This window comes from Etheostoma cragini, chromosome 19, assembly GCF_013103735.1.
Source record: "Etheostoma cragini isolate CJK2018 chromosome 19, CSU_Ecrag_1.0, whole genome shotgun sequence".
Lineage (NCBI taxonomy): Eukaryota > Metazoa > Chordata > Actinopteri > Perciformes > Percidae > Etheostoma > Etheostoma cragini.
In genome coordinates this window covers 12,293,435-12,314,667 of record NC_048425.1, presented here as the reverse complement: position 1 = coordinate 12,314,667, position 21,233 = coordinate 12,293,435, and the positions used below count along the sequence as shown (strand labels likewise).

The following is a 21,233-nucleotide window of genomic DNA, read 5'->3' as shown; positions in this document are numbered from 1 at the left end:
AACTGACCAACACGTGCATATGCAATAAAAGATTGATACTTGGCGTCTGTGTATCGATATTGCCATGGAAAATACCACGATACTATGTTGTATAGATTGTCCCTCCACCCACATAAACTATTGTTTGGATGTGTACTTATGTTCATGTCAAAGACTTGAGAGAGGGAAAGTCTGAGAGGAAAGGCCAGAGCTTGTGAACAAAAGTAAAAGGTCAATACACGCAGCAATGTGTCCTTATTTTAAAACCTTTTTATTTATAGTCTGACCAAATATAAGCAGATACAAAGTAGCCTCTAGAAGTCTTAATAATAGGGGTGTGATGAGACTAAGCTCACGAGACACAAGATTGTGTTCACGAGGACAAGACGAGATTTTAACACTATTTTAAAGAAAACTTAAATGATGAAATATGACTGGAAAAATCTTATTCGACTGAAATTCACAAAATGAAAAAGGAGCACTGTGAAAGGTTTTGCCATAAACTCAAATGGCTTCCCTTCTGTATAACTACCCTCTTCAGACTCGACTATCTCCTCCCAAACCTATTAATCAAAAAATTATTAATTTCTTACACTGCACTGTAACTTATTCTATTTAGTCCTATTTTCATGACCATTTTTAATTGATATTTAATGTTTTATGTAAAGCACTTCAAATGGCCTTTTTCCTGAAAGGTGCTTTAAAAATAAAGTTGCCTTGCCCTACAACCTTAAACCGGTCAGTCTGTCACCAGGGCATATGGACGCTTTTGTCTTGTGCCTTTCAGTTGGTCACCAGGGCATAGAGAACACTGTGGTGCCTGTCTGTCTCAGAAGTGTAACATTAACTGCAGGGCGATCTCGCCATTATATTATATTGCCGTAAACGTCTGCGTTAAGTTTTGAAAACTGTAACCACACTTGTGTCTTCTTTACTCACTGTGACTTGAACCAACTGCAGAGGCAACGTAACGTTCACTCCGTCTGCATCGCAACTCTGCGTGTGTGTGTGTGTCAGAGCTGAGCCCCTCTCTCTATGAAACATGCAGAGAGGACAGAGAAGCTTGCGATTACGCGATCTCACATATTGAAATTGGTCCTATGTAGTATCGACGTAATTCTGCAACTGTGTAGTGATATTGCGACAATTTTTAACGAGAAAAAGTTTTGACAAGAAACATTGGAGAAGTGTATATTGCAAGATCGTGGGACATAATCTTGTCAAACCTCTACTAAATAGGTGTTTCCACTGCTGGACAAATGATTTGAAAAATATGGACATTGTCCCGCGAAAAGTTACAACAACAAATTTAAAAGTCATTATCCGATTTCCTGCAAAACCTAATTTCCTTGAGTAAATTGGTTTGCAATGCTGACTAAAACAATGTGTCTTATGTAAAGCCTTTAAAGTCTTAAATCATTCCGTGATCGGGGTCAGAGTTTACATTGTCACGGGAGATATCATTGTACCGGACACATGAGAGAAATTACGGTTAGCGTGCTGACCAAAGCGTAGATGTAAAGATGTGGTACAATAACCTGGTTTATCAGTAAAGTACTGAATGAGACAGAGCGGGGACTACGTACAGAGAGGGGGTCACTATAACCGGAGAGATTTAAATATATCTTAGACTTTAACAGATGTTCCTGGTAAGAACAAGAAATCAATTACCGTATAACGGATATACTGATTGGGGTAAGGGCTGATAATGGCAGGCAAAGATCAGCCTAAGGAACTTTAAGACACAACTTGAAATGTATAGAGCGGGACTCGAAAGTTTGGGCAACCCAGGTAAAACTGTATTATTGTGCATAAAGAAGCTAAGAAAAGATGGTAAAATCTCCAAAAGGCATAGAATAGCAGATTAGACTTTTGTATAATATGTCACAAAAGGTTAGAATTTTATTTCCATCATTTACGCTTACAAAATAACAGAAAACCAAAAATGGCGTCTCAAAGGTTTGGTCACCCTGCAGAATTAATAACTTGTACTGCCCCCTTTGAAAAGTATCACAGCTTGTAAACGCTTCTTGTAGCCTAATAACTCTTGTAAGCCTCAAACAATAATTGTAAGAATCTTACAATTCTTGTTTGAGGTGTCTTTGCCCAATCTTCCTTACAAAAGTCTTCCAGTTCTTTGAGATTTCTGGACCTGGGTCTGTCACACACACTGCTTTTTTAAAGGTCTAGCCATAGATTTTAAATTATGTTGAGGTCAGGAGATTGTGAAGGCCATGGCAAAACCTTCAGTTTACGCCTCTTTCTGTAATCCACCATGAATTTTGAGTGCATTATCCATTTGTAGAAGTCATCCTCTCTTCAACTTCAGCTTTTTCACAGAAGGCATCAATTTAGCGTCGAAAATTTGCTGAAATTTTATTGAATCCATTTTTCAATGCTTAACAGTTGGACAGAGGTTCTTTTCATTAAATTCTGTGGCCTTTCTTGTCCAAACGTACCTTTGCTCATTCCGGCCAACAAGTTCTCTTTTAACCTCATCGATCCACAGAACTTGTTTCCACAATGCATCAGGCTTGTCCATATGTTGATTTACAAATTTCAAACGCTGATTTTTGTGGTGGGACATGGAAGAGGTTTTCTTCTGATGACTCTTCCATGAAGACCACATCTGTACAAGTATCTCTTTATAATGGAATGGTGTACCACAACTCCAGTGTCTGCCAGGTCTTTCTAGATAGATCGTGCAGTCAAACGTGGGTTTGGACTTGCTTTTCTCACAATCCTGCAAGCTGTTCTGTCCGATATTTTTCTTGGTCTTCCAGAGCTTGCTTTAACTTCCACTGTTACTGATAACGGCCATTTCTTAATTACATTCCGAACAGAGGATATTGGCATCTGAAAACACTTTGCTATCTTCTTATAGCCTTCTCCTGCTTTGTGACCGTCAACTATTTTCAGTTTCAGTTTTCTAGACAACTGATTAGAAGTAGCCACGGTGCTGATTGTTGGGGCAAGGTCAGATAAGTCTGGGCATTTAAAACCTAAAGATTGACATCACTTTGTCTTTCCAGACAATTATTGAGAACAAACCATGACACTGTCAGGTCTCAGCTTTCAAAAGAGGTGGGTGCATGCTCGAAACACTGCAGGGTGCCCAAACTTTTGCAGACGCAATTTTGTTTCTTCTGTTATTTTGAAAGTGTAAATGATAAAAATAAAATCTGACTTTTTGTGACATATTATATGAATGTCTAATCTGTCATTTGGTGTCTTTTGGAGATTTTTTCCATCTTTTCTTGGCTTCTTTATACACATTAATACAAATTTTTACCTGGGGTGCCCAAACTTTCAAGCCCCACTGTACATTTCTTTTGAGGGTTACCCTGACTGAATCTTTGAAGACACAACAACTCTAGCTGCCCATTACTCGGACTACAAAACCGTCCAACCACAGAGGTGTAATCAATTACCTAATCAAGGCTCCTCAAAAAATGCATGACCAATGAAGGTGCACATTTATCGGGTCTTTGCCGACCAGGACTTCATTTTAATCAATGAATACATACAGATCAACTAAAAGTTGCTTTAAAAAAAAAAAAAGGAGGAGAATATCTACAAAAAAAGGGGAGTGGGAATGTATACTCATAACTAAAACACAAAGCGTAAACACCAGAGAGTACAGCTTTATGAATGTCTGCAGTGAAAATGGCAAAAGTAGGCAATAATGAGGTTAATTTGGGACAATGGAATTTCTGATGTTGATGTTCTACAAGTTTAATTTACATTGTATATTTTATAAAACTAAGACAATTTGTTCTGACATTCCCCTTGTTTCAATTATTAACATGTACAACCTTGACTGAGTCAAACTTTTAGTCTTAACTTTTAATTTAGTAATCTACTGACATTATATTGGAACCATTGTATGAAGTTAAAGCTTGTTTTCTCTGAGGTCTTTCCCTCTTCCACAGTCTCCAACTCTAGTCTTCCTTCTCTCCTATCCTCTTTCATGTACAACTATTTTTGTCTTCCGATTCTACAAACCCCCCCCCAAAAAAACACACACACACACACACACACACACACACACACACACAACACATCTATAATTATAGTGTGTTGAGGACAAAAAATGACATCACTGGTTTGTTCTCACATTACTCTGCTGCTTTGTGTGACTCATAAATGAATATTAACTAAAAACTGCTAACATACAAAGTTATCAAAGAAAAAACTAACTTCAGATTCCAGTGAAATCAAATTTGACAGTCAAAACTTCATTTAAATGCTTAATGTATACTCACTGAAACTCTGTGTTTGTTATTGCCTTTCACGCCAGATGAAGGGACTGCTTGTTGAAGGAGTGGAGATAGCAAATTGGAAACACACAGCGCAAACATACACATGGAACCAATCAAGACATTGTTATGGGGTGGAACGGTACACAGAAGTCATGGTTCGGGACGAGAATGGTCCAGGTGGGAAAGGCAAAACAAAAATGCTGAAGACAATTTTTTTTTATTGTTTAAGTCTCAGGCTGTAGTACCAAGTGTCAAACAGTCTCTCCCTGAGCTAGCTGCAACAGCCTGAAGCGTGTAAAGTAAGATGTAAACAATAAGTACCCCACATCATCTCCAGACTCCATCTGTAACTTAATAAGACAATCAGCTATAAAACTGAAAATACTGCATCTCTTATTTCTTAAAGTGCAAATTACATAGAAAAATACAAATTGAATTGAACTAACCCTTGGCCCACAAAAGATAAAACACAGTATTCTTGCTAGTAAGTGCGACAGGCATACCATTCTAGTTTCCACTGTGCCACAACCTCCTGTAGCTTCTCAACTAGGTGGGTGCTTATGTGATCCTCATACAGCGGCGGTGTCTGATGCTTTCATTTCCAACTCAGAGTCAATGAAATGAGCATTTACTGTGAGAAAGCTTTCCGTAGCACGAGAAGTCCAACCATCAGTCGTTAGTGAGACGGAGCGTGCAGCTGACAACTCGTGCTCCATCAAAGTTCGTGTTATATGGAAGGGACTACGGTTTACCTCATGTGTGGACAGGATGGCATGTTGCAACGAGGTTTGAGTACATAAAGCAAATACTTGAAGCCAGGTTCCTCTATGAGTGAATACTGGCGAATTGAAGATGACATGTAAATTCTGATTGCCTCAGTGATTTGTTTTTATGTGTATCTAAAGGATGGGTAAGCACTCTAGGGAGGAGAAGTCTGACAGTTTTTTTTTCTTATTGTGATTGGCACATCTGGGTGATGGCGTTGGATACGCGTTAAGCATGTTCGATTTTTATTTACACTCACATACCCAACGACTGCTGAACAATACTGACATGCAGCCCTCGTCTTTTCCACCACTCTCTCGCCTGTACTACTGGAACTGATTGAGAAACCAAAGATTTCCCGTGGGTCGGCACCACTCGCCATAGGCTAGGCTACTCGTCCTACTGCTGCTAGCTCTGACTCACGCACTGGACCCTCAGCATGTTAGCGGAGCTCGTGAACTTCAGCGCTAATTAGCTAACAGTAGTTTCGCATTACATTAATTAATTTGTACGGAAGTTTTATTAATTTTTATACTGTGTATTCTCCGTGTAAATTAATGTACCGAACCGAGACACCTGTACTGATTCGGTTCAATAGACCTACTTACATTGTTTACTACTTCCAGTTACACTTTTTGGTTTGGTTGACCAGCATAAGACAAATCCAGGTTGTAAGCCGAAGTAAATAAGCCTCTATTACTGAAGTGGCACCTCACTTACACTCCCTTTCACCAAAATGAGAGTGTGCCGGTTTGTTTAACACAGGAAATACTGCATCATATAGGCGATAGACTCCTTTGCCATAGCCAGTAGACGAGTATGCCTTTCAGCTTTTTTTTCACCAATTTTGAAAGATGTTTAAGAGCCGCTTGTTCGGCGATGGACATCATTTGTGGCTGACATAGCATAGCATCGCGCTGGAATAGCGGCGGTTATTAGCGTGTCCACCTGGGTGTCGTGTTTCCATCACTGCCAATCATACCTCGAGCTGATAAATATCTTTGACTACTGAGTCATTTGTCACAAGAAGGAATGCTGACTGTTCCCTTTTCCCACTAAAGACAAAAGCCAGTTGTTAGTGGGTCCTAGTTGGTTTCTGTCAAGCGGGAAAGGGGATTAATAAATCTGTGTATAACACTTAATTGTGTAAAGGATTTCATTTCTTAAGGGCCTTAAAATATAATAAGTCTGTCCAGGAGGTCTGCAGAACTGGTAATATATGTTTAATAATATAGTCATGTGTCATAAAACTAGATTATAATCTACAATATGTACCTTACCTGATGTATACATTATGTTTTTACCCCAGATTTATTTCCCCTTTCCATATTTGTTTCTCCAATAACCATCATTCACACAGAATGCATTGGCCACCGTGTGTCAAGCCTGTCAGATGGGGGTGTGGACATTGTTGTTCTTTGCCTACCGTATGGAGAAACCATTAGTAAAGTCTCTCTCTCTCTCTCTCTCTCTCTCTCTCTCTCTCTGAGCCATTTACTGCCACACTGCAAACACAAGCATGTGCACATGACCACACACACACAAAGTAATGTTAATCCAAGCCCGTACTGGTTGTGTTTAGACTCTATCGTTATTATCACTGACTTTTACTAATCTGAGTACTTGGTGGAAGCCACTCAGACACAACTAGATGGAATTATTAACAGTATGGTACATAACGTGGCACCTCAAGGAGTTGCACATAAAGTGTGCGCAGCACACTACTTTCAAGTGACAGCTCAACCCAAATGCGAGATAGGCAAACATAGGCAAAAATGCCAACAGTTGGAAGGCAAAGTGGGGGTAATAAAGCTGAGGAAAATGAACATGACAAACCAAGCTAAGGTGAAACACCAACATTTACGTTACATTGTGAAAAACTAAATGCTCTCTTCAGCCCTGCTCACTGCGACGCCAGATCACGTTGATCAATTATCAACTATAATCTCACCAGCCTTCCAATACCTGTTTTTTTACCCTACTGAGTAAACTGCCTCACCTTACAAGACCTTAGTTCGTTAAAAGCTTAGGCACTTGCTTTTACTGGGATAGACAAGAGGGAAGAAAGAAACAAAATCATTTGTAAACATAGCTGTGTAAAGAATATCGAACCATTTGTATCTGCTTTTAATTCATAAAATACGGGGTATAATTGCACAGACCCATTAGTACTCCAAATATACACAATTAAAATATGTCAACTTTCCTGCTAACTTTGACAACCAACAAAATGAAGTGTAATGATGAGCTATAATTAAAAGCTGATTATGCAAATGTTTTTTTTTTAAATACCACATCACAACCTGCTTTTAACAATTAAATGTAATCACACTCTTCCCTTTTCAAAAAATTATTTTCTCTGTCCCTTCCAGTCCAGTTACTGTTACTGTCGAATCAGAAGAAGGGCTCCGCAGAACGCTGGCATTTCACTTCACACTGCACTTTACCTGTGCATTTCAGCTTGAGAAGTGAAGTAATGGCTGAAGACAGACAATTATAACCTTGGGGAAAAACCACATCAAAGTTAATTACATTTATGAGTAACAAGCTGCAAACCAATTTCTGAGGTTAAACTCGACGTCTCAACTCTTGCAGACTGCTGGAGACCATTTTCGCCCATTTGATCTTACATTCTTATGTGCAATGTTTTCCCCGCAGATTGCCATTCAGGGATAAGTTGGGCGCAATTGATTGACAAGTTAATTGTGCCAAATCAACATGGTGGTTAAAATCTAAATGTATTCATAAAACAACATTCTCTCTTCGGGAGGCTGGGTCATTTCAACATGGCAGTAATAGCATTAATTACAGCCTTAAATACTCGTTTGATTTGTTCACCAATAATTAAAGTTGCTTCTAGATAAACACCTTGTGTTTTAAGGTGATTTTTTGAATTTTATCAGATCCCTGTACACTCTGTAGAGGTTTTGGCAACCCATTTACTTTGACACGCAGTCCTAATTGTTGCTGTGGGACAGCCAGAGCTCATAAAAAGAGCTACTGTAATGTCAGCAACATGTTAGCTTACTGTCGAGCCTGTAGGTTGCCTTCATCCATCTATCTATAAATTGCAGGATATACACACACACACACACACACACACACACACACATTTTTATTAATATCTGAGCAAAGATTTCATTAAACTAAAGTAATCCCTCAAAACCGTAATGAACCGATCTTTCATTTCTGCAGCTCATTATAAGACATTTTAACCCCTGTCATAAATGGGTTAAATGTAATTGCATATACAGTTAAGTTACATATTACAGATGTAAAAATCTATCAGTTTGAAGATTGTTTCAGTGTATTGTGTGTGTGCGCACACACACACACACACACACACACACACACACACACACACAATGTTCTTTCTTAAAATACAGGGGGCATAAGTATACACACACCTATGTTAAATTCCCTTCGAGGCAGGCAGGTTTTATTAATAAAGGCCAGTTATTTCATGGATCCAGGATACTATGCATCCTGATAAAGTTCCCTTGGCCTTTGAAATTAAGATAACCCCCCATCATCACATAATTAGCATGGTTTTATTTCAGTTAGACTAATTGCTGGTTTGACTTGCATTGAGGGATAATCTTATGGAAAGTTCTCCATGCCAATCGTGATATATGGTGCAAGGGCTGCACAATTAATCAAATTTTAATCACAATTTTGGCTTGCCACTATAAAATTCCCGTAATCAAGCAATTTTTTTTAAAGTTGTCATTACGCTCATAGAACGCTGCAAGAGTTTTTACAAAGCCAACCAACCACTGTCTGATCATTAACCAGTCAGAGTAGTTCCCTGCACCGTGCAAAAAACTTTAGATTAATTAATTAACGGTACTGTCCCGCAGTACTTGTCCTTGTAGGCTATTTGCAGTATATTAAATCGTTTTTTACCTAATTATTTTGCACTAAAAAAACACTCGTCTGTCAGCTCTGCATCAGCGCGCTGTGCATGTCCTCGCACGGAGCGGCTGAACCTCGGAGCTTGGCTTTGCGGCTGAGACACGAATAATCTTAAACACTCCGGAGCCATAAAGTCGACAATTCCTTCCAGGATATTATGTTTGCGTTTGGATGGTAGAGGCTTAACATCCAGCGTGGTCCGGGGGGGATGGGGGGTCTGGGGAACGCTACCGTCGTTGCGGGTGGGTGCGCCGGTAGTTAGTTATAAAGCGATTATTAGACTATGAAATATGCCAATTCTGATATGTTCATATAGCCTACTCCTAACAGACAGGGCAACCTAACCCAGAAAAGTTAGCTTACCGTTTTTAGGTGATATGCCACTGTTCCCAGTGGGTTGGGCTAATCCAAAAAAAAGTTAAAACAAGGGGGGGGGGGGGGTCTAAAGACAGACTGTCAACTGTGTAACAGGGATGCTCTGAAAACACACCCATTAGCAATAAGTGTATTCCACCCATAGACCGTAACGGTCTTGCTTCCACCTGAGGAAATAACACGGCAAAAAAAAAATCGAACAAGCAGAATTTTGGTCGAGTCAGAACGTATCGACCAATAAATCGACTAGTCAACTTGGAGATTACAGCCCTAGTTTATTGCACTGCCCCTCTCTCCCTAGCTCTTTTAATTAGTTATTGTTGAAAACAAGTAAAAACTTTCACAGAGATGCATTTTTTTATTATCTGAAATAAATAGCCTAGGAGATATATCTATCTATCTATCTATCTATATCTCTCTATATCCTAGGCTATTTATTTCAGATAATTTTTGTGTTGCAGCTGTATGTACAACATACAACTTCAACATAAGAGGAATGTAGCATTATATGGATGTGAAAAAAGCTATAAATAGCCTATTTAACTATAAAATTAGCTTTGGTTAAAAACAAATCATCGAGATAATTAATCGTGATCTCAATATTGATAAAAAATAGTGATTATCATTTTGGCCATAATTGTGCAGCCCTAATGTCCACCAACCAAAGCTATATGAAGAACAAACATAACAAATGGGGTCTTTATACTTAATGCAATCACATACAAAAGCTACTGCATAATACTGAAATTTGTAGGTGGGAAGGACACACACACACACACACACACACACACACACACAGGCTGTGCTGTGCTGCCATGGAGATTTGTTTGCTTGCTGAATCCTGCCCACCTATCTGGATGTTGGTTTGTAGCGCTTTCAACCTTCCTTCATTTTCTCTTGCGCCCTCCTTTTTTTCATTCTTTTCCCTCCTCTGCTTTTCATACATTTATGTTTCTATTTATAGAAACATAAAACGTTGGAAAAACTCGTCTTTATCGGCAAGACGGGTTTCCAGAAAAAAAACTGACAAAAACTGTTTGTTTCTCCTTAGATGGGAGCACGTGGTGTAGGAGCTCCTAATATTTCCATACAGTGTCATATCGGACGATGGTCGAAAGAGCCAACTTAACACAGAAGTTGTTCTCATCTTAATAACCACGTTTTACTTGCTATATTATTTGCTCTCACATAAAAGCACTTATTACAGCTGCAACTACAGCTTCTAACCACAACTACTAATTACGAGGACACCCCACTCTAATGAAAGGGAGATGGAAACGACAGAATTTTAATAAAAGCTGCCAAATTAGAGAAATGTAACGGCATCTGAGCTGCAACATCTAATTCTTTCAATCTATTATAATCAATAATCTACTAAAATTCAGTCCCTCCAGAAAAACGCAATTATGCAATTGCATGATTCAAAGCATAATCAGCCAAAGTCCACATATTTATGAGGGGGTTGCATTGTTTTTAAAACGCAGCACTTTCACCGCATAAATTGCAGATTTCCGCACAAAATAATGTGGGTCGAATTTCATCATCGATTAGTTGGATCTATGCTCATCTATCATCTTACACGTTCTCTCGCACCTAATTTCAGATACTTAGCACTAGCTAAATCTGCAGTCTCCAGATTTGTGTCCGTTTTGACAGACAAATGCACAATAACAGGTTGACTTAAAATCAAATCTGTTTTCTCTCCATTTTGTTGCGATCACTGTTGCCAGTCTCCTAATAAAGCTAACCTTGTTAAAGTTAACGCCCCTTAAAAAACGCTATTTTACAGGCAACGCTTGATTGGGCCCGGCTACTTTGATCCATCATAAACCAGATTCTGGACGGATTTCTGTAGGTTATGTTGTTTACTAATTTAAGGTTATTTGTTACTCTAACAAAGAAATTGTTTTCATTTTTCTGAAGACCAATGGGTTATTACGGTCACTCTGTTAAAGGCAAACGTTCACAGATCACAGAGCTCTGATTGAGTCTAGACTTTACGGCACCGTAGGTAAGAGATAGTAGGTCAAGTTGTAACACCAGCGTCGGCATGTAATACTGTCTATTTACAAAGGGCATTTAAATGTATGTCTGATCAACTGCTAATTTAGGGGACATCGCCCAACCCTAGTAGGCTAACCATTCCCTTGTTTTCCCTAAGCCACAATGTGCCACTTGTTCAAAAAGTACCTTTTCTTTTTCTTCACTTAGCCCTAAACAGTTGTCACCGCTGACTCCGCGGCAGGCCTCCTAACACCGGGGATATGCTGCCACATTTTTTAAACCGATGTCACGGACTAGCGCTAAAAACCGCTCCACCCGCCAATGTGGTTGGTATACAAGGCAAAGTTTTTTTATTGTAATATGTCATGCCATTAGTCAGAGACAGTCTAAAGTGAACTTCCTTACAACATAAACTTGAGCAATGATCTGATCAAATCACATAGTGGTAGCAGTGTAGACAGTCACAGCTTTACGTCTATAGGTTATTTGGGCTGTCTCCTCACCAACATGAGTTCCACCAATCAGAGGCATCACCGTGGGATTGTCCAGGATTGTGGGTAATGAAGTACTAATCCAATACATTGCGAATAGAAGACATTTATCTCAAAACAAGGTTAGTGCCTGATGAACCTTTGGCATTTACAATGGCTTAGTCATGTCGTAGCTGGTTTCAAGTCTACCATCGACGGTTACCATTTTATGGCTCATACTCCAATTGTCAATGGAGAAATTGCATTGTACTTTTACTTTCGGAACCCGCTGTGGGCGGGACTGTTGAGCTCCATGGCAAAGAGAAGCACTTTGAATAATTCAGAATGTCTGCACAGCGTTTCGATGACCTACTTCATGGGATCAGGCCTCCTCTTAACCCAGTATGTTTACAAGAATCCTGGCATCCGGTTGCCCTCAAACTTGTCCACGCTTCCTGTTTCCGATTTATCAATGAAGAAAATAAAATAATAAAAAAAGAGTGGTGCACCTCTGAACGCGCCAGCAAAACCTACGTCATTTTGAGGTCACATTGCTGCATCACAGGTTGGGAACAGCGATTATAAAGAGGCCTTTACTTTAGCAAGATGGTGTCATGCTGAGTCTCAGTTTGCTGTGAATGTAGTGTCGTGTGTGTGTGTGTTCTCTTGAACTGGATTACCCTAACCTCCAAGGTATTTTATGTGTGTGTGTTTATGCATGTGTGTGTGTGTCAAATCAATTCGGAGCTTGTTTGCTCTGTTGCTGTCACAGTTGGGACACGCTGCACAGCACTTCCTTGCGTTCCCCATTTCTGCTGCTATGCAACTCTGTGTGAGGGAGTGAGTGAGTGTGAGTAATGCATGAGAGCCACCAGAGTAAACATATCTATGTAGCTTCCAAAGGGTGGCAGATATGAAAAGGTGATGAATACATGTACAGTTGTGTTCAAAATAATTGCGGTCCAACATCACTAACCTCATAAGTCATATTTTTTTGGTAGAAGTGATATCTCTACATGGCAAATAATGTACTAGTAAGTGTTGTACAGTCATAGAAAACCAACAAACCCAACAGTCATACCATGCATGCAGCTCAGTCTGTGTAACTGAATCTGTAATTGAAAAGGGCATGTTCAAATTAATAGCAGTGTTGTGTTCGATTAGTGAGGTGGTTGATTCTGTGAAGAAACAGGTGTCAATTATGGCCCATATTTAAGGAAGGAAGCAAGCGAATGTTGTGCATGCCGTTTATAGTGCATTTCACACTGAAATACTCAGCAAAATGGGTCGTTCCATACATTGCTCTGAGGAACAGCGGACTTTGGTTTAAAAGTTGATTGTAGAGGGGAAAATATAAAGAAGTGCAAAAATGTATAGGCTGTTCAGCTAAGTCTTGAAATGGCATCCAAAGCCTGAGCAACAAGGGAAAAAACGGTCAACTACCATTCCTATGGATGGAAGAATACCAAAATGGCAAAGGCTCAAGCAATGATCAGCTCCAGGAAAACCAAAGAACACTTAAGGTTACGTGTGAGTACTGTTACAATCAGATGACAGCTACGTGAAACAAAGCTATCAGCTAGAAGAACCTGCAAAGTCCCATTGCTGAAAAAAGACATGTGCTGTAAAGTGTCTTGAGATAACTCGTTATGAATTGATACTATAAATAAAATTGAATTGAAAATGCCGCAATCTAGAAAGAAAAAAAATGCAACGTGGGTTGTAGTTGATTAAATCATTGACAAGTCAACCACATCATCTCAAACTTTCATTTAACGTGTACTGGAAATCAAAACACACACATTTGATCACAGGAAGAAATCCAAGTATTTATAGCAGACTGACATCAGATGACTAAACAGAAAGCGTGAATTACATTGATGCAGTGAGAAAGAAAGAGAGAAATCCACACGCCTTCACCTGAATGATGTCGAGCCCTTCAAATCGCAGAGCTACAGTTAGCTGCCACACCTACCACTCTGCTCAACCGGAGAGGCCTGTTTTACTTTACCCCCCCACCCACCCAACCCAACACACACACACACACACACACACAAACACACCTAGGTAGTACCTGCTTGCCCTATATTTAAGCGTCCACCGGATGTCCATGTGTAAATGACTCATTAAATCTAAACGTAATTCCGATCCATTTAACAACTAACCAATGTAACTGTGTGCAGGGAAAAAATTAGGAACTGCTAGTGTGTGTGTGCGGCAAGAACAAACGTGAACATGATGGAGTGTGTGATCTACTTGGTGTGTATGAGTGTGTGTTTGTGGCAGGTTCTCTGTTGCTAGGGCCCTGGCTGGCTTTGTCTTTCTGTTCATCTGCCTAGTGACTGGTCTGGTAAGGAGAGAGGCATAATTTATGGTTTCCTGGGCGTAACAGCAACATATGTGTGTGTGTGTGTGTGTGTGTGTGTGTGTGTGTGTGTGTGTGTGTGCGCGCGCGCACCCTATAGATTGCTTGCAAGATGACTCATTCAATGGGAGCATGAATAAGGAAAAGCAAAAAGGTGAACGCTGAAATATCAAAACATCTTCACCACCATACCTGAGTCAATACACTCACACATTCAGTGTTTCTCTCTCTCTCTTCTATATTTAATTTCCAGCTCAACAGCTTGCAGGGAGATTCTCTACCAGGCTTTCACTCTCCTAAGGTGTCAGGTAGAATACATTAAACTGTGCTCAGCTAGACTCATGTTCCCATCACTGTGCTTGCTTTGTCTTTTGGTGCTTGACATTTGAAGCATTTTAAACCTACAACTGTCATAATTCACTGTCAAATAGATGGGAAACTAGGGCCAAGGAATTTTGACTAAAGAATTTTGACTTAAAGACAACATATGTATATTGGCCCTGAAATTTTTCCATTTCAACAATAAAATTCTGAATTCCAGAAATGTGAGGAAATGCGTCACAAAATCTGCAAAACCTGTTGACAGAAAACACTGACAGAAGTCCAGTCCCACTAGTCTTCAATCAAGCAGAGGGAAGTTACAACTCAACAGCTGTGACACACACTGTTTTTTTCCTCCCCAACTTCTTTTTTACATTTCTTTAAACCAATCACAATCGTCTAGGGCGGCGCTAAGCTCTGGACACGGCATCAGTGGCCCTGCAAAATGGATGCACCTTGTTTTGGTGGAACATTTGCACGCCGCAAAAGAAAATGCCACATACAATATTAAATTAAGTTACAATAAACTGTAACAATACAGTAAGACAATATATTTAAATTAGCCGGATACATGGGTAAACTTTATGTGCTCATACCAGTGTATTGCCGTGTGTATTTCGTCTATAGCACTCCCCAGAGTAAATGCTGTGAACATATTCTTTGTAAATGGTTACAATTATTCCCCAGTACCAAGCACGCCTGCCTTGTTGCCGGATGCAAATCTTTGTCAAAACTTTGTTTGTTGTTGTTTCACAAAGCGAAGGGATTGTGACAACGAGAGCAGAAGATGAGGGACATCCATCTGCCAAATGTCAGGCTTTATCCTGGAAATGTACCAGCCAGACTACATATCTTATGTTTTACACTGTCCTACTGATTAATGTGATGTGTCAAAAAGACAGTGTAGAAGAAGAATGCTAGCAAACAAACATAGAGGTCAACAATACAAGATCAAAAACACTAAATGTTAACAGCATTTTTTTGGTTGTTTGAAAGATAATTCTACAGGGCAGCATCAAGTTCCCAGGTTTTACTTTTTAACTTTTGAAATGAGAATGTTGAGGCTTCTGCATTTGCCTTCTGTCAGCTGCGTGTATGAAATCCCTCAGATCTTATCCCCACTTTTCCTGCTTGATAAAGTAGCGTTCAGGCGTGACAATGCTCAGTGACAGTAAGTTTATACTCTTAGGCAGAATTACATCACGCTCATTAATTTGGATTTAAAAAAAGACTGCACACTTAGCCATCCTGGTAAGGCAAAAGGGTCTAAGTTGGCTATTTTTTTTTACTGTTTTTTGAAAGTTTTTGAGGGAAAAAAAGGGGGGTCTTGTGTAAATAAACCTCAGGTAAACTCTCCATGACTTCTACAATAAGGAAATATAACTTGGGCAAATTAATGGTTCAAGTCTATCCCATTTCCATGTTGGGAGGACCCAGCTTGCTCAGCTAGTGTGTAACTACGCAAACAATGAAATGGAAAATGAAGTAACAATTGAAGAGGCAGACCAGTATTTCAGGCTGCATTAGTCTGTCTTTTCAGAAGACATGGCTCAGAGAATAGAGAGGGAACATTGTAAAACAGGAAATCAGACAGACAATCAACCGATCGTGCCTGGGGAAGTGGACAAAGAGCGCCAACCTACAGCAGACATGTCAATGCAAGTCATGCAGAACACCATTTTAGACCAATATCAAATAGTTTCCAAGACAAAAGACATGCTGTTTTGTCATTTTAATAAACCTGATGTGTCACCGTATTGTGTTCAAAATTCCAGCTAGTACAGCTTGAACCGGGGTCGCACTGATAATGAGTGTCATGTCTAAAGAAGTTCCTCAAACTGACAGCTGGTATCAAAGCGTGTGTGGCAACATGTCAGATCAGAGCCACTCAACATTATCTGCCATTTCACACCATCAGAAAGATGTCACAAGTCACTTCACTAAATGTGACAGCTCTCTTGTGATATGTGCCCAACGACTAGGGAGAGGTATTGAGCACCTGTACTTTAGTGGTAACGGTTTCAGGCCAAAATATTGTTACGCTCCTGGAGAAACGCCACTACTATAGGTTGATAGGCAACACAGACATCTGTAGCAAGTGCTCCTCCTACATTATATACACAGGAAAACATTTAACTCATTTTTGTATCCCCATCCTGTATAAATTCAAATATTTGTTCTTATATTGTATTGATATTATTATCATTTCATGTACAGTATACTGTATGCATGTATATTGTATCCTAGTATTTCATTTGTATTCTGTGCTGTGTGACTGATTTTGCTGCTGTAACACCATAATTTCCCATTTTTTTGGGATCAATAAATATCTATCTTATCCCTGCCAAAAAAGTAAAAATGAGATAACTGTTTGATTAAATCCTACTGATACCCTTCCCTACAACAGTTGTTTAAAATGACAGGATGGTAGCTCAGTAACTTTTACAACACGGCCCCCCAGACTTCTATAACCATTAACAGCTTAGTTTGCCAGTCGTGTGTAAAAAGAACTTGCAAACTTTACATCCAAGTCAAGTAATTCACCATGAGGCGTAAAATATGGAGATAAAAACTAAATTCATTCCAGCAAAGCCCTTTTTTGGGTGATACAAGGTCAGGATATTAAGAGAATTTGTGTTTTTACCTAGTGACACGTTGACTAATCCAACCACAACAGAATTTAACTAATACTGTTTGCTGATCCCCAGTGGAGGAATTACAAGGTATAAAATAAATATAAATGACAATATACATCTCTGACTGGAACAGAGACACTCATGTCAACACTCAACACGACTTCATGCCCATTGCCATGTTGTCCTGTATCTTGAGACCCGACACCAAAAGCTTTCTATACGTGGCCTTTAAAACAGACTGGGTTTGTGTGGGAGTATCCATCTGTGACCTTTTGCCTACAAACCCAATTAAGGACCCTTACACCCCTAAATCCTCACTGGGTGCTGTAGGGTGAGTTAGGGAGCATTCAGACCAACTATAGCACTACAGCGAAAACAACACAGGAGGCTGCCTTGGTACAGGCGCGTCACTAAAGGGTACACAAACCCGGCATACCAGAAAGTTCCGTTCGATGGTAATCAATCACCAAGATACCGTACTACACTAAACTGAAGGTCAATACTCATGTGTTTGTATTTAAGTGTGTGTTATATCATTTTGTTTCAAACACACCAAACTTTGAGATTACCTTAAAAAACCTGCTGGATATAGAGAGGACCTGTGTGTGTGTGTGTTTTTTGAGGGGGCTAAAGTCAAAAGACATCCAATTAACTGTATTGTTTCTGACCTCTGTAGGGTGTAGCCATGTAAAAATATGTATGTGTGTACTTATTTGCCCACGCTTATCTACATAGCAGCCTGGCTGTCAATCTGCTTTCCTATTCACTGTAAAAGAACCAGTGATCTATCGTGTGAGACAAGCCAGCACACACACACACACGCAGTGAGATCATGGTATCATCAGACATCTCCTGTCAGCGATTTATTTGCACAAGAAGCCAAGATAGACAAAATCTTTGAACCTCGGATTCTCCAACACAAAGAGCTTTCCCTATTGGCTGTTAAGAGCAGCTCTGCAGTCTGGTTGGCTGCGCCGCTGCAGTTCACACACCTGGGTTGGGCTTTCAACGTTTCAGGGAGAAAACTGTTCGACAGAGGGTGCAGCTCTTGGGAAAGAAACATTTAATAATGCTCCCCCTTATTTATGACTTTATATTTATTACATAGCCATGTCTTATGAATTGTTGTAGGTTATAACAAATGTTTATTTTTTTTCATGTGTACATTTGCTCTATTGATGTTGTATAATATAAAATATTAAAATGCGGTTAGCGTCACACACACACATGCTGACATCACCCACTGGCTACTCTGTCAACATGTAGACACAAAAATTGAGTTCTTTATTATTTTAGTTTTTAACTTTTCATGCAAGCTTTCTTCTAATTACAATAAATCTCCAGATGGAACTGTCAACAAGATTAAGACAGATTCTGCCCTGGAAGCTAGGGCTTTGTTCCGGCCTTTTAATAATGATTTACAGAGCACAGCCAAGGGCTTTCTTCGTCTTTTACATATTTAAGCACAATGCCAGAGTGGTTCTCCACTCAACTGAATGGAACAATTTAGTTTTTGAATCTCCAGCTCTCAAAATAATTTGTAATTGTGATACATGTGTTGATGGAATGGTATTTATAGTGTGTTTAGAAGCCCTCTGGCCTCTGCATAAGGGTCAGTAGATTTAGGTCAAAAGAGGATTTATTGTCGGGAAGTGCCTTCAATTACCTGCTCCCAAAAATGACAATTCTAATTTAATATCTGGGTGCCAACTTTAACATACCTCTCAATTTAAATCTCCATCTGCTGCAGGAGTGCTTTGGACCCCTTTATGTACAATTTGTTTAAGAATCAATGAAAGATCCATCTAGTTTATTGCAAGTTTGCATTACAACCAAAAACTTTGAAAGCCTATTTTCTTTTATCACACACACACACACACACACCAATTCCTATTCCTTTTAGCAACAACAACCAGCAAGTATTTTGAGTTTGTGACATACTGAAGGTTCCCATGTAAAGATTGTCCTGCACAAACACAATATAACTTTTTCTTTCAAGAGACCATCACTAGAGGGAATTGTATGGTCACACATGCACTAAATAAGTCGCAAATCAATGTTGTGTATTAAGAAAAAGAACACATTTTGTATCAAGCCACAACAAAAGTCAACCTTCTCTTTAAAGAAAAGGTACTTTCTAAAACCCCACTTGATTGATTTGACACTTTACAATGCATTATCACCGTTTCCAATGGCAAAGGGAGCATAAGGAACATGTGTTTTCACACATGTACTATGGTGAAATATTAATGCATAGGGCTGATTTGCTGATGATGGGCTTCTGTACTGTCAACTCTATAGCATTCACGTGGAACTAACAGGGTTTTCTGTATTGCAACAGGTCAAAGTACTGAAAAATCAGGTAGGAGGACATGCCCCAACACACAGACTAAACAGAAACCTAAATTTATTCTTCTACTCTGCAAAGAGTGGGAAATCCAGTGTGAGTGCGTAGGCAAGGTGGTGAATCACTGCTGTGTGGCAAAGACAACAGAGACAGAGAAAAAGCAAAGAGACAACCAGAGACTGTGGAAGGCCAAACAGGGCCTCATTCCACAGCAGATACAAACTTCCCACTCAGGTAGATTAATGGGTAAATGAGAACTTTACCATTAAATTGGAGCATTATCTTAAATTCTTACCTGCCCGGTCGAATTTTCAATGACTTGCACCAGTGGGGTCCTTGTTGACATTTTTGAAAGACTTGAAGTTGCCAAAAAGGGGAAAGGAACAGTGAAACAAAAACGATTCTTTAGTGTCTTTTGTGCATTTAAAATCTGGCTAGATGATGGTAGAGGAAAAATCCAGTTCCAGATGCCCAGTGCTAGCCAGCTAGCAGCACGACAGATAGCCCGTGAATCAACAAGTTGAATCCCACATCAGCGACTAGCCGAGTTAGCCAGCTAGCAACTAGCTAGCAGCAACCGTACGTCCCATGTTTGTCAACAAGCATAAAACAGGAAAAAGCTAAATGTCTTCTTCAGCTTCGGTCTTTTTGTGAAAACATCCAGTTCCTAATTAGCATTTATCAGTGTCAATGGTGACCAGTGAGTTACCAACCTGATGCTCGGGCGTTTTGGCCAGCTAGCTAGCTACTTGGGTTAGCTTGAAGAAAAGTTGTGGCAATGGTTGTATTGAACAAGACAAGGTTCAATTAGGTGGCTAGCATGCTAACCTGTAAAGTTGCTAACTAACGTCTGACTTCAATAGCGCAGTGTCGACGCCTGTTTCTCTTTTTTTTTGTGGCACGGATGTTTCCTTTCAGGTTGGAAACCAGGTTCGGGGTCTACAAAACTTTCAGGCCAAAGTTATTCCAGGCGAGGTCTCGACCTTTTCAACTCACACAAAACAATTCAAAATGTTCCCAGCGAGATATCCAGGGTAGGGTACCCTAAACTAAAAGCAGCACCATGTAAAATGGTCACATGGCAGGTGAAAAACACGAATTAATCTGCTGCGCTAGCCAGTATTAGCCCATGTAGCTAATTCAGTGTTTTTTCGAAGCAAGCTCGCTAGTTTGCTGATCCTCCTGCGGCCACAGAGCAACCCGCAAAACTCAAAATCCACGGAAATCACCGGCGCTCTTCCTTGTACTGCGTGATTGGAATAAGGTCGTTCAACAGTGCTGCACTGCAGTGTTCGTCCCGTCGGTACACCGACCGCTATTACCCCCAAGACCAGCCGACGGAAGATAGAATGATCAAGTTGTAAAATCCATTATCGGTAAACGGGGGTATTCTTGTTAAGGAGGTGCGTGTCACGGGCGACAGGGGGAGAGAGCCGAAGAGCTGCGCCCGATTGCAGTCTATGCGCACGATCCTGCCCTGATACCGGAACAAGCTCGCGGCAACATGGCTGCTTGCACCACGACTGAAACGATTGGGGAGGGAGGGGGTTCGTACTGCGCTCGGCTCTACTCGTCTTTTTCCGATTGTTCCCGTTGACCGCGACTCCTCCAGACTGGTAAATGGCAGGTGCAGGAGATTTTGTTTGTAGCTCAGTGAAGACAAAACCCCAGACCCACAGGGTCCCAAAAAACCCCACATTCACATTTGTGTCAGTTGCTATTTTTGGTTATGTGATTACTCGCAAATGTGCACAACTTAAGAACAATGTGATCTGGGTCCTTAATTATATATCT

General features: G+C 40.0%; 1 protein-coding gene across 13 annotated transcripts in view; it reads right to left on the bottom strand.

The window, feature by feature from the left end:
- The window catches only part of mark2b (MAP/microtubule affinity-regulating kinase 2b), a 54,258-nt gene extending 33,292 nt beyond the window's left edge, over positions 1 to 20,966 (bottom strand). For 11 of the 13 annotated variants that reach the window (XM_034856496.1, XM_034856498.1, XM_034856505.1 and 8 more), the window contains exon 1: positions 19,735 to 20,966. In XM_034856496.1, the coding sequence (XP_034712387.1) occupies positions 19,735 to 19,785 (51 nt within the window). In that variant the 5' untranslated portion in view covers positions 19,786 to 20,966. The remainder of the gene's footprint in view (positions 1 to 19,734) is intronic. The other 2 variants (XM_034856502.1, XM_034856509.1) reach the window with 1 other exon arrangement.
- Positions 20,967 to 21,233: the final 267 nt, after the last annotated feature.